At 35.2% G+C, this 12,675-nt stretch overlaps 1 protein-coding gene across 11 annotated transcripts in view; it reads right to left on the bottom strand.

Moving 5' to 3' along the window:
- ADGRB3 (adhesion G protein-coupled receptor B3) overlaps positions 1 to 12,675 on the bottom strand; it is a 454,887-nt gene that overhangs the window by 177,655 nt on the left and 264,557 nt on the right. For all 11 annotated transcript variants that reach the window (XM_042017060.1, XM_042017059.1, XM_042017064.1 and 8 more), the window contains one exon: positions 5,569 to 5,671. In XM_042017060.1, the coding sequence (XP_041872994.1) occupies positions 5,569 to 5,671 (103 nt within the window). The remainder of the gene's footprint in view (positions 1 to 5,568; positions 5,672 to 12,675) is intronic.

The following is a 12,675-nucleotide window of genomic DNA, read 5'->3' as shown; positions in this document are numbered from 1 at the left end:
AAATATGAGATAATAGCTCATCTGTTAAGAGACTTGACTGAACATTTCTGGTGTGTTTAGAAGCAGAACTTTAGACCCCTTAGGAATTTGGATGTCAAAACCAGTAATACCTTTTAAGCTTATGTTGGGCAAAATGTCTAGAGGTTGGGATTTCAGGTTCACAGACCCCACATGCAGTGTCCAAAGGTTTTGTAAATTAGGTCCTAAATCAGCAGAGTGTTTTGCTCAAAATATGTATTTTTTTGTTTGTGGTTGAGCTTTACAATACCGGCTCCTCTGTCTTCAAAGTCAGTGGAAGATTTACGATTTGATTTAGAACAGAATGGGAATCTAGGTTTTTTATTACAAATCAATGAACTATTGAGAACTTTTTTGGAAATTGAAAAATCTATATAATTACTCGTTTATTTTGCTGCTGAGGAAGTGTTGAGACAAAATTAAAATTCACTCAAATTGACTTAGAAGTACTCAAAACTGCTAAAATACATTCCTGTTCATCATAAGCATTAGATATTCCCAGGAGTCAGAACTACACAAACAAATTATATAAAATATAGAATAAAAAAATACTTTTGAAAAATCACAAGTGATTTGAAGAAACAGGAGGAATCCACTATTTTTGGATCTTAATGCTAGTGAACAGTGTAGATGCAGTAGATATAGAGGTACTTTCATATAAAAAAAACACACCTTAATATTTTATTCTCAAAAGTGATTTATTTATAGAAAAAGACATGGCAACCTGTAAAGTAAAAATCTATTAAATATTTAAATTAATCCACCTACCTCTTTGTCAAAGATAAAAAAGGTCCTTGTGAGAGAGGCATTTAGGGAAATTTTGAACCTCTACTTTAGTATTTTGCTGACTGCACTGAATTTTATGAGTAGAGTATAAATATTTAAAACCAACATATACTTATGGAACTTTATATTTACATAGCACTGTACAAACATAAATAAAGGATGCTCCATCCCCTGAAGTATTTATAAGATAAAGAATAGGAAGGGGAAGAGAGCACAGGACAAAGCAGTGGATAACAGGCCAGTTGAGACTCAAGAGAACAGGCCCTGCATCACTAGCCAGGAGCTTTCAGATACATTGATGGACTAAGAGGTAGAAGGATAAGAACAAAAGAATGTCAGTGCAGAATTAAATTCTCTTTAAAATGTAATTTTATAAGAGTATTAATTTTTATCATTAGTCTGGGTGAAGTTCTACTTGAAATCTGATACAGTTACATGCACATTAAAAAAGTACTCCTATAGCTGCATAATAACAAGGCTTTGCATCTCTCAGATCTAAGACTTGTCTTTCCTAGCAGTGGACATCATACAGTTTATGCTTGCTATTCCCAGAGTGCAAATAGAATGAATAAAAAAACGCTTTCAGAAAAAATGTCCATTATAAAGAAATCTACAAAATAGAAGGAAATAAAAGCCTTTGCAGAAAACTGAAGCCTGATAAAATTGCTCTCAGATCACACACTTTGCTCTCTTTGAAATGTATTCAAATGAAAAGAAAGTGTATGTTTGGCCACTGCAGTCACCAATGAGAGATTAAGCAGAAACATGGGAAGCAGGATAAATACTGCTCCTGCTCCTAAAGAAAGTGTTGTGTGAGAGTTTGTTCCACCAGAAGTGGCAGATTGCAAGGACACAGCGCCCTTTCAGAACTTCTTCCTCTTTTGATACCTGATCAAATACCCTTCAAGCACTGCAAGGACCACAAAGAGCTTGTTTCTGTATTTGCTTCTTTGTCTTTAATCTGTTAACCTTTTTCACAGCCTCTCTGGGGTACCTCTTGGCAATGTTGCAGGGCTGTTGTAGAGCTGTCTCCGATAGCCATGGCTCTCTGTGAGGGCAGTGCTCTTACCAGCTAATTACTCAGCTGCAGCTAAGGAAGCAGCTACTGTGTTCATTAGTGTTTACAACTGCTGTGGCATTGATTTATACACTACAGCACATTTCTTGGATATCTCAAAAATGGGCATATGTGTGTATGTATGTGTATGTATCCCTGGCATATAAAACTCAACTTACAAGATGTGATTGGCAACTTTGACAGCCATCCAGCACAGTGCCAGCTGTTTTGTTGCCCAGGTTTTCAGTCTCACTGAACATTTCATGTCCTGTGCTACTGCTGGCTCCTTATTCTAGTGGCCCTGGAGTAAACTTCTGTGCTGTCAGAAGGTGAGAGTTCATATTCTCTCTAGAGCAAATAGGATTCTGTTTGAGTTGTGCATTTTTTTTAAAGATTGCTTTGGTGTCTCTTTAATCAAACTACTGGAAAAACGTGGCCATATTCATCTACATGTTCACACTTTATAAGACCAAATATCATGTTCTCTAAATCACAGATCACAGAATATTTTGAACTGAAAGGGATCCACAAGGATCATCAAGCCCAACTCTTCAGTGAATGGCCATACGGGGGTTCAACTCACAACCCTGGTGTTATTTTTTATTAGCACAATGCTCTAACCAACTGAGCAGTGATGCATTGCAACTCACATTCCACTCTGGTCAGCTCTCTGTTATATTTGTAATTATCTACAAATCCAAATACCACGCAATATATTTCAAACAGCACATGTAATCGTGGTTTACACTTCCTCCAAAAGATAATCCTCCAGTTTTATTAATAAACTGGATAGTTTTGATATAAAATGAAGAAATTATTACAAATTTTGAATAAATTGGTGTTTTAAGCCTGATTTTAATTAGCCATATTAACTCTTTTTAAACTATCCATTTGCCCATCTTTTTTTCATAATCTCTTATCTACCTAATTTAGTCAGTAGATAAGGCGGTAAAAGAACAAATGTGTGGATATACTTCTATATACTAGTAGGCAAAATGCTATATACTACAAAATGCTTAAAATATCATCATTAAATCAATTTGCAAACAAACTGTTCTAAATAAATGAACAGCATTTTCAAGAACAAAGGTTTGAAAAGAACAAATACAACAGAAACATTAAAAAAAATCAGATGAAAGAGAATATATTTTATTTTCTGTTTAATAATTAATCTATTTAGCTGACATAATGTTTAATCAATGAGCCGTTATCAAATATTAAAGATATATTAGCAATGATTTTATCTTGTTGTATGTACATAAAGCCTGTCCTATGGTAATATATTATAATAGAATAAATCCTTATTTTCAGGTGAGAAAATTATAGCAAAGAAGATTAGAATTAGATTCCGTTTAACTGAATGCTCAAACTTACAAAATATTATTTCTGTGCATCTACAGCCTTATTTCTTTAAGCCAAAGTTCCATGATGAAGGCTATGTCTTGAACACAAATGACCAAATGTTTAAAGATATTAAAATTATATAACTGATTTGTATTAATGGATTTTCCGGAGCAAGATATTGTCATTGTATCTGCCAATCCAACTTGTATACTCAGGTGGATTGAGATCCTACATAAATGGAGAATGTATGTAAGTTTAAGGGATGAAAATTTGACCCAAGCACTTGATGCTTCTCTGGATTATATTATAGGACAAAAACTGAACCAAAAAAAAAAGAAATGCTCTGATATGTATTGGCAAGGTTATTACCTTTCTGCTTTGTCAAGATATGATCTGATCTTTTGTAACAATGAAGTTTAATTTTCAAGATTTTCAAACTTGGCAAAAACTTGCTCTGTAAATTAATCAAAAGGACGGATTAAAAAAAGATGAAAAAAAATTCCCTCTCTAATAATTTTGTAGAATTTCAGCTTCTGGGTTTAGCAGTTCAACCTTTTATTAGTCTAGTCTTGCCTGTGTTGTGCTTGTTTTATTAGCTTGTGTTTGGTCTAGAAATATTTTCAATGCTAATACATTGCTTACCAGTATTATTTTCTTATATAATTTTAAAATTTGTTTTCTTGCATGTGACCAAATTAATGAGAATCATTTTCTTACCTGCTACCCCATGGGCCCTCTTACCTGCTACTTTTTCAAGTAGTGATTTCAATTTCAAAATATAAATGTTATATTCTGCAATTTCTGGAAGTAACCCCCCAATCATTGTTAAAATAATAGATTATAAAATATAGCATTGAAAATTACCATAAATTCTTCCTAATAATGATCTTAGTAAGACCAAAACAAGTATTCTATTGCAAAGCTGATTGGTTCTTCCCCTGATATATAGGATTAATTTGTGTTTACTTCAGCAAATATATCGTAATATTTTAAGTGAAATATCTGACAGAAACAAAAGTTATGTTGAAGACTGATATTTTCTCCTAATATATACAATGTAATTTAGGTTTGAAAGAAAATAAAACAAAACAGAAAATGAAATCTACATGTCATAAACCATCTTAAAAATAAACAGAAACAGAGAACCATAAAACCCCAAATCGACACAATTCTTCATCAATACACTTTCAATGTTATTGAAAAGTAAGGAATCAGCTCAGTTTATGTTCCTCTGTTCCTTTTTTTCTGCCGAACTTTCACTGAGGTGTTCTTTGCATTGGCATTTTTCTGGGAACTGAATGGCTGATCATAATGCCCATTAATGTCAAAACAGTTTCTTCTAACCTTGAGTAAAATGTAATTTAAAGATCTAGAGTTCAAAAAGTTTTCTTCATACTTTTGCCCAGAGTCACTAATTCAATTTTGCTACTGACTGAAATATTTGGAACTTCTCTAGCTGAATTGTATCTATATGACCACTTGAGTAACTGTTTATAACTTAAAAATTACAGCTTTAAAGATTTTTGTATAACAATACTATTTTCAAAAGTTCCAGTAACTGTCCCTTCTAACTGACTCTTTATGACTTTATTCAAAGCAAACTCTAGCTCTTAGTAACATAAACAGAGAGAGTTTATAAGTTGTGCCTTCACATAAATTACTCCCATGCTTGTCACTTAATGTTATTTTCCCAATATTGTATATGACGAAAATTTTCCACAAAAGATAGATTTTATTTTCCTTGTGAGTGCTGGGAGACCACTGAAAACAGAAAGAAAAAGTCTAAATATTTTTCATATATTTGGAAAGAAAGTCCTTTTTATTTTCACATTTAAAACATTTTTAATGTGAGATTAAAGCCTGAGAAATATAGAATTTAAATGACAAAAAATCTCAAACATTTATTAGGACTGTAAGCTAAATTGGAACCAGAGCATTTTTGTAGTCTGCTACGATGGGTTAAGTAAAAACCGGCTTCTATAAAATAATCAAAGAAAAGAAGAAAGGGCCTGAAGAACTACTGTAGCTCTATGAAATATGCAGGGAGCAAAAGGTTAAGCAGTCAGTACAATGATACATTTTCAATTGTAACCATGAAAGCATTTAATGGAAACTCTTCAACAGAAATTGCTGTTTAATAAAAAACCTCAACATTCACAAAACGACAATTAATTTTGTTTTGTTTATACACATGCCTGATCAAGTACACATTCCTTTCAAAGATTGTTACACTGTTCCTGGGATTAAATTTTAGAAGTTAAACTGCATTTTATAACCTGACATTTAAAACAACACCACTTCTTTTCTCTCATATGATTTGGCAAATATTCTTGTAAAAGCATATCAACTACCCTTGTACTTACATTAGACAGATGAGCCAGTTCTATCTCCAGGAAAGAATCTGTAGTTTTAGGCTCAGGTCGTATAGTAACAACAATGATTTTTGAGTTAACAACTGTAAAATTCCTGTAAAAAATGTAAAAATGGAAAATTTAAGTTTTTATAAGGTTAAATGAGACTTTTAATACTACATTTAAAGATGTAATGGAGTATTTTCTGTGACTTAGTTGACAAATATTAAGGGAGAAAATAATTTGTTTGGAAGTGGTGAAAACACTTATTTCAACTGTACTCAACGCATTGAAGACTGAAAAGCACCAATGGCACAGAAGTAATTCCTTAAAGTACAATTTATTAATTAAAAGAATGTATTGATGACATAAACATTCTGTGCATGTTTGAGTGTATCTCATCTACTTCTTTCAACATAGACCCACTAGGTATGTTTTATAAAATACAGTCATTTTTCTTCCACAGTGCTGTGTTGGGTTTTTTTCTGACTGTTAACTGTAAGATTGTGAAGGTGGGTAAGTACAATGGGAGACTGTACAGTTCTGTTGATTCTGTGCTCATGAAAAAAGTATACCTGTTTCCAATTCTAAAAAAATTGTATTTGGTATATGAGTGGGCAACTTCATCAGCTAAATACTTTTTAGAATTTAAACCACAATTGTGCCCTGACTGAAATCCTGCCAAGCCAATGAATTTTTTCTCATATGGAAGATTAGATTTGGTCTTACATTATTATACTGGGTTATGCAAAATAATAACTTTCTGTCCATTTTTCTAATTCATCATCAATTTTTCTTTTCATGTAAAATGTGGATCACTATGTATCATAGCAACCTTTCTAGGACAGAGCTAGTAATGCCAAGATTATGCTAATACAGGCATAAAGACATGTTGACATGATGTTCATGTATGAGATCCTTTGCTTCTTATGACCCTGTCAGGTTTAGAATGACCATCAGTTATCAGCCTGACTGCTTCCGGTGATCATTATGGTTTTACTTTGTATGTAATGCTTCTTTCCGCACCTCACAGAAAGGCATATTCACAGGTGGATGTTATCAAAGACAAAACTAGGCAGTTTGGATGTAATTATAATAGACATTATAAATATTCTTTTGCTGCTGTTGTTGTTTAATTGCTTATTTTCTCTAGGGAGTTTGTATTTAGGAGAGAATTCCATTTTGCTGGATCATTGAAACAGGAATTGCCATGGCTACAGTAATAGAAACTTAGCTCAGCAGGCATTTCATTCAGCACAAGGAATGAAATTGTTCTTCTGGGGCAAGGTATGAGTTCTAGTCCAATTTTGCTCAGCCAAATCATATAATGAAAATATAACGGAACTGACTTTCTGTTTTACTTAATTCCTATTTCTTCCCTTTGGTTACACTTTGAAGTCTCACATATTATTGACAAAAATGTATCAGTCAGGCTAACATTTAATGTTTAGCAAATTTTCAGTGCATTCTGTAGAATTACAGTAGCTGAATATCTATAATTATAAAAAAACCCCAAAACCCAACCCCCCCAAACCAAATAAAACTCCAAATAAATAAAAACCTGATTTCTCTAACATATAATGACAAGTGAAAATGGTGCTTACTATCTACTAAGAGATTATTTCAATTTTGGAAATTCATGCAAACTATTGTAAATACTGCTACTTCAGTACTCTTCTACAGTCAGTCTTCGTGATCAAGAAAGTTTTCCTTGGTGTATCTCATTTTAGTGCAGTTCTGACAGTTCTAGGGTGAGATCTGAAAGAACATCTAAGTGTCTAGTTTGTAACTTCAGCACATCCTTTTAACCTCAGTCTCATTAAAACTCTATCAATCTACTTACATTTTCAAGAACCCCTAGCAGACTGCTTCACAAGAAAATAAATAAAACTGCCTATATCACTGTGAAATGAAAACTGTATCCCTCGTCACTGTCCTGTCTGGGCTCAATGCCTATGTGCATATTTCATATTTAACTGCTTGGACAGTCCCTAGAAGAATACAATCTGGTAAGTATATTCTAAAGCATATTCTAAACTCACATAGCATATTAAGATGTCTCTAAATTAAAGCTCAAAGATTTGTAGTTGAAAAATTTTCAAAAACTTGAAAAAATCTCAAAACCACTGCTATCTCTGTTGAAGATATTTTTTTAAAACAGCAGCCTAGTTCTGAGAACACTTATCCAGGAATTTAAGTAATCAGCTTTTACAAAATGTCCTCGGACAGTTTCAGTCCCTCTCATGTTGCGAATGGCATAGAATGGGAATGATCTATCTCACACTTCCTGGGCAAATGCATTACCTTACAGCTTTTTTATGGTGGAGAGTGACTTCACCATTAGCTCCTTCTCCTTCATCAAAAAGAATCGAAAATTCAACTGTAATGAGAAATGAAGTTGTAGAGGATGGTGCTCTGCTGACTGTCCAGAAAGATGCTCATCAGGGTTAAGTTTTGAAATAAATTATTCAAAAACAATCTATTCAATTTCTTGGAAACTATGGAAAAGTCCTTGAAGATTCAAGATAGCAATGTTTGATGGAGTTAAAGCTCAAGAAATGCTTTCAGAGCTGCTGCCCTAGAGCTTTTTTCTGATCTGAGTTAATAATGATATTAATAAAATAGAGCTATTTTATTAAGCTGTTTTCCTACCAGGGTATAAATTTTGAGGGTATTCTTTTATATAAGGGAAATCATATTGATCCTATGTAGTATGAAATTCATGTTTTATTTTCTTTTTAGAATGAATCCATGTTACTCAAGAAAAATGAACTTATGAATAAGGCATGTTGCTATTGCAAGACAGTAAGATCGAAGTTATAAATGTGTAAAAGTTGTATACATTACAGAAAAACTACAAAAGCTAAAGCTGTAATGTGATGCAATAAAAGCCTGTCTGAGGTACATCCTTGGTCTAACAAAGCTGACCTGAGGAAATTTAAGGGCCTTTTTGGTTGTACAGCACCTGAAGGTCGGGGTTAGGAATGATGTTTCAAATGGGGGAAGAGAACATTTCAGTGAAGAAAATTTGAGCAGGAAATTTATGGTGGCTGTTTAAGTGATGGGAAAAAAAGCTTGATATAGCAAAATCATTGATTCTTTATTTGTTCTTATTTCTTAAAGTTAAAAACTGTCTTACATTATGGCAATATGCAATGTATTCCTTCAAAGTGCTCAAGAGAGAAATTATATATAATATCTTTTAGAGGAGTATTGTACTGAGAATCAATTTTCTGTGAACTTAACATAAGTGTGCTCAGGGGCACAAGAACTTTGGAAATAATAGTCTAGAGTTCTGAAAATATTCGATATTTCAGTATCTGCTATTAACAAATCCATAAGACAATACAAGAACAGTGCAATGCAGCAAAGTATATTAGGAATCAGAGGAAGTTTATTTACTTGTGCATGGAAAAAAAATTCTTCTAGTTTTATGAGGAAGTTTTTGTTTCCCTAAATGTTCATTTAAACACTCATTGCAAAATTCTCTGAATGTACATGTACCAGTAGGATTAAACACAAGTCCAGAAACTTCTATATTAATGCAGTTGCAAGTTCCCATCTCACACTGTGTTCACTTTTAATAGATACTATGCTAGTAAAACCAAGAAAAATTAAACACGTATGGTAAAATGCAGCTAATTTTGGCTGTCCTAGATAATGAAATCCTCATTTTACTCACAGAACACCTGTGATGTACCAGATGGGGATTCTGTGGTTAGGTATTTTGGAAGACTTTCCCTAAATATATACTGAGATTTAAAATTTTTTTTGTTTATTTATTTTTTTTAAAGCAGTTCCTTGTGATGATGCAGAAGTTTGCATACCTTTTAGTGATAAAAATAAGGAATGTATTGGAGTGCATGTCACCTTTATTCTTCTGGAAACTACGACCAAATACTTTCTTTATTCACACCCTAACTCCTGTAAAGCCAGGAAATGCAATCACATGGGAACTGGTAAACCTTTCTAGATATCTAAATGCAGCTGGTAGAAATCACCTTTATTATCAGGTTTTTAAGGTGTAAATGATGGCCTTCAAACTCAACCATGTTTTACTTATTTTACCTTGGTTTAATTTTTGTTCTTCCTTCCCACCCTTGATATATATTTAACTGTCATTATACTTAGAAAAAGCATCACATAAAATACTTATCCAGAATGTTTTTTTAATTCCTGTGTTGTGCACTTCTAGGCATCATATAAAAAATAGGTGATGTTACATTCCTTCTCATCCTACAGTGTTTGCTCCATAGACAACAGTAATGCAGTGACGCATTTCATTATTTTCAGCACTAATGTGGTTATTATGATAATATTTATTACAGTTAAGCAATATTAGTACAATGAGTAATTAATATTAGCACATGTAAGATGGTATTTTTTCATTGCAAAATGCAAGCAAACAAGAATAAACCTTTTCCAAATGCAGTGGGATGTATAGAAACCTTCATTCATGTACCTGAACAAGTTCAAAACAATAAAACAGACCATAATAAAGATCACTTTAAAACCTGCATGTCAGTTCTAATTTCCACAGAGTAATAACAAATTCAGCACTAACCACAGTTGCAGCTTTTTTTCCAATTTCAAATTACAGAATCACAGAACCACCTAGGCTGGAAAAGACATCTAAGATCATCAAATCCAACCTTCTATTGGTCACCACCTTGTCAACTAGACCATAGCACTAAGTGCCATGTCCAGTAATTTCTTGAACACCTGCAGGAATAGGAACTCCAACACCTCCCTGGGAAGCCCATTCCAGTGCTTAACCACCCTTTCAGTGAAAAATTCTTCCTGATATCCAACCTGAACCTCCCATGGCAGAGCTTGAGGCCTTTTCCTCTTGTCCTGTTGTTTGTTGTCTAGGAGAAGAGCCCAACCACCACCTGGCTACAAACTCCTTTCAGGGAGTTGTAGAGAGTGAAAAGGTCCCCCCTGAGCCTCCTTTTCTCCAGGCTAAATAACCCCAGCTCCCTCAGCCTCTCTTTATGGGACTTTTGCTTCAGACCCTTCACCAGCTCCATTGCCCTTCTCTGGACATTCTCCAGCACCTGAATGTCCTTTTCACAGTGAGGGGCCAAGAACTGAACACAGGATTTGAGATGTGGCCTCATCAGGGAGCGAGTCAGAGTGCAACCAGACAATCACTGCCCTGGTCCTGCTGGCCACACTATTGCTGATACAGGTCAGGATGCCATTGGCTCATGTTCAGCTGCTGTCAACCAACACTGCCAGGTCCCTTTCCACCAGGCAGGTTTCCAGCCACTCTTCTCCCAGACTGTAATGCTGCATGGGGTTGTTGTGACCCAAGTGCAGAACCCAGCACTTTATCTTGTTGAACCTCACACCACCGGCCTCTGCCCACTGAACCAGCCTTTCCAGATCCCTCTGCAGAGCCTTCCTGGCCTCCGCAGATCAACACTCCCATTCAGCTTAGTATCATCTGCGAACTTACTGAGGGTTCACTTGATCCCCTCACCCAGATCATAAATGAAGACATTAAACAGGGCTGGCCCCAATACTGAGCCTTGGGCAACCCCACTAGAGACTGTTTGCCAACCTGATGTAGTACCGTTCACGACCAGTCTGGGCCTGTTCATCCAAGCTAGTTTATTACCTAGTGAAAAGAGTATCTGTCCAAGCCATGGGCTGCCAGTTTCTCCAGGAGAATGCCATGGAAGACAGTATCAAAGGTTTTGCTGGTACTCTATCTGAATGAACATTAAAATATCTGAAGGTGTCAAAATGCATTCAATAGTATTGAGTATCTTCATCAATGACACGAACAAAAGGATTGAGGGCACCTTCAGCAGGTTTTCTGATGACACCACAGTGTGGGTGACATGCTGGAGGGAAGTGATGCCATTGAGAGGGACCTTCACAGGCTTGAGAGCCAGGTCCTTGAAAAACTCAGGAAGCTCAACAAAGCTGATTGAAAGGTCCTGCATCTGGGTTGAAGCAATCCCTGGTATCAATACAGTCTAGAGGATAGAAGGATTGAGAGCAGCCTATCAAGAAATATTGGAGGACACTGGTAGATGAAATGTTGAACATGAGCTGGCAATGCAGGCTTGCAGCCCAGAAAGTCAATTGTACCCTGATGCTGGGCTGCATCAAAAGATGCACAGCCAGCAGGGAGAAGGAGGTGATTCTGCCCCTCTGCTCTGCTCTTGTGAAACACCACTTAGAGTGCTATGTCCATCTGTGGAATTCCCAGCACAAGAAAGGCATGAAAGAGGTCCAGGGTAGGGCCATTAAAATGATCAGAGGGCTGGAACATCTCTCCTATGAAGAAAGGTTCAGAGGGTTGGGGTTGTTCATCCTGGAGAACAGAAAGCTCCATGAAGACCTTATTGCAGGCTTTCGATTCTTAAAGGGATACTAAGATAAAGACTGAGACTTTTTACCAATACCTGTAGTGACAGGGCAAGGCACAAAGGTTTTAAATTGAAACATGATAAATTTAGATTAGACATAAGGAAGAAAAAATTTTTAATGAGGGTGTTGAGACACTGGAACAGGTTGCTCAGAGAAGCTGTGGATGTCCTGTCATTACAAGTGTTCAGGGTCAGGCTGGATGGAGCTGTGAGCAGCCTGGTCTAGTGGAAAGTGTCCCTGCCCATGGAGGGAAGTTAGAATTAGATGATATTTGGAGGCAGACCTTTCAATGACACTATAATTCTATGAAAGCAGTTTGAAATGGTGACTTTTCTGAGATACTATTTTAAGCCCATGAGATCATATTTTAAATATGATTGCCATGGGAAAAGAAATCCTGCATGATACACTTCCTGGTGAGGTAAGAGATGTAAGCTTAAAAGTTTCAGTATAGCTTCATAATAAGAAAAGTATTTCATTAAGGAAATGCAAAGTGCTATATTCCAGACAAAGAAGACACTAGAGGAATATGCGTTATATTTTTATATCACAGATTAATAATTACTTTTATTCCTCATTCACATACATAAGAGAGTAATAGTGCTAGGTTCCTTTTTACAGGCACCTGAGAATTAGATTCAAAGAATATTGAACAAATTCAGAGGCAAAGTAGGATACCTTTGTATTTGAATTTCTAAAGACTTCATTTTTGAATAGATATACATAGATTATTAG

Source organism: Corvus kubaryi, unplaced genomic scaffold, assembly GCF_017639235.1.
Source record: "Corvus kubaryi isolate FWS band 111438036 unplaced genomic scaffold, C.kubaryi_AGA036_p1.0 split3-73, whole genome shotgun sequence".
NCBI lineage: Eukaryota > Metazoa > Chordata > Aves > Passeriformes > Corvidae > Corvus > Corvus kubaryi.
This window is presented reverse-complemented; position numbering and strand designations above follow the sequence as displayed.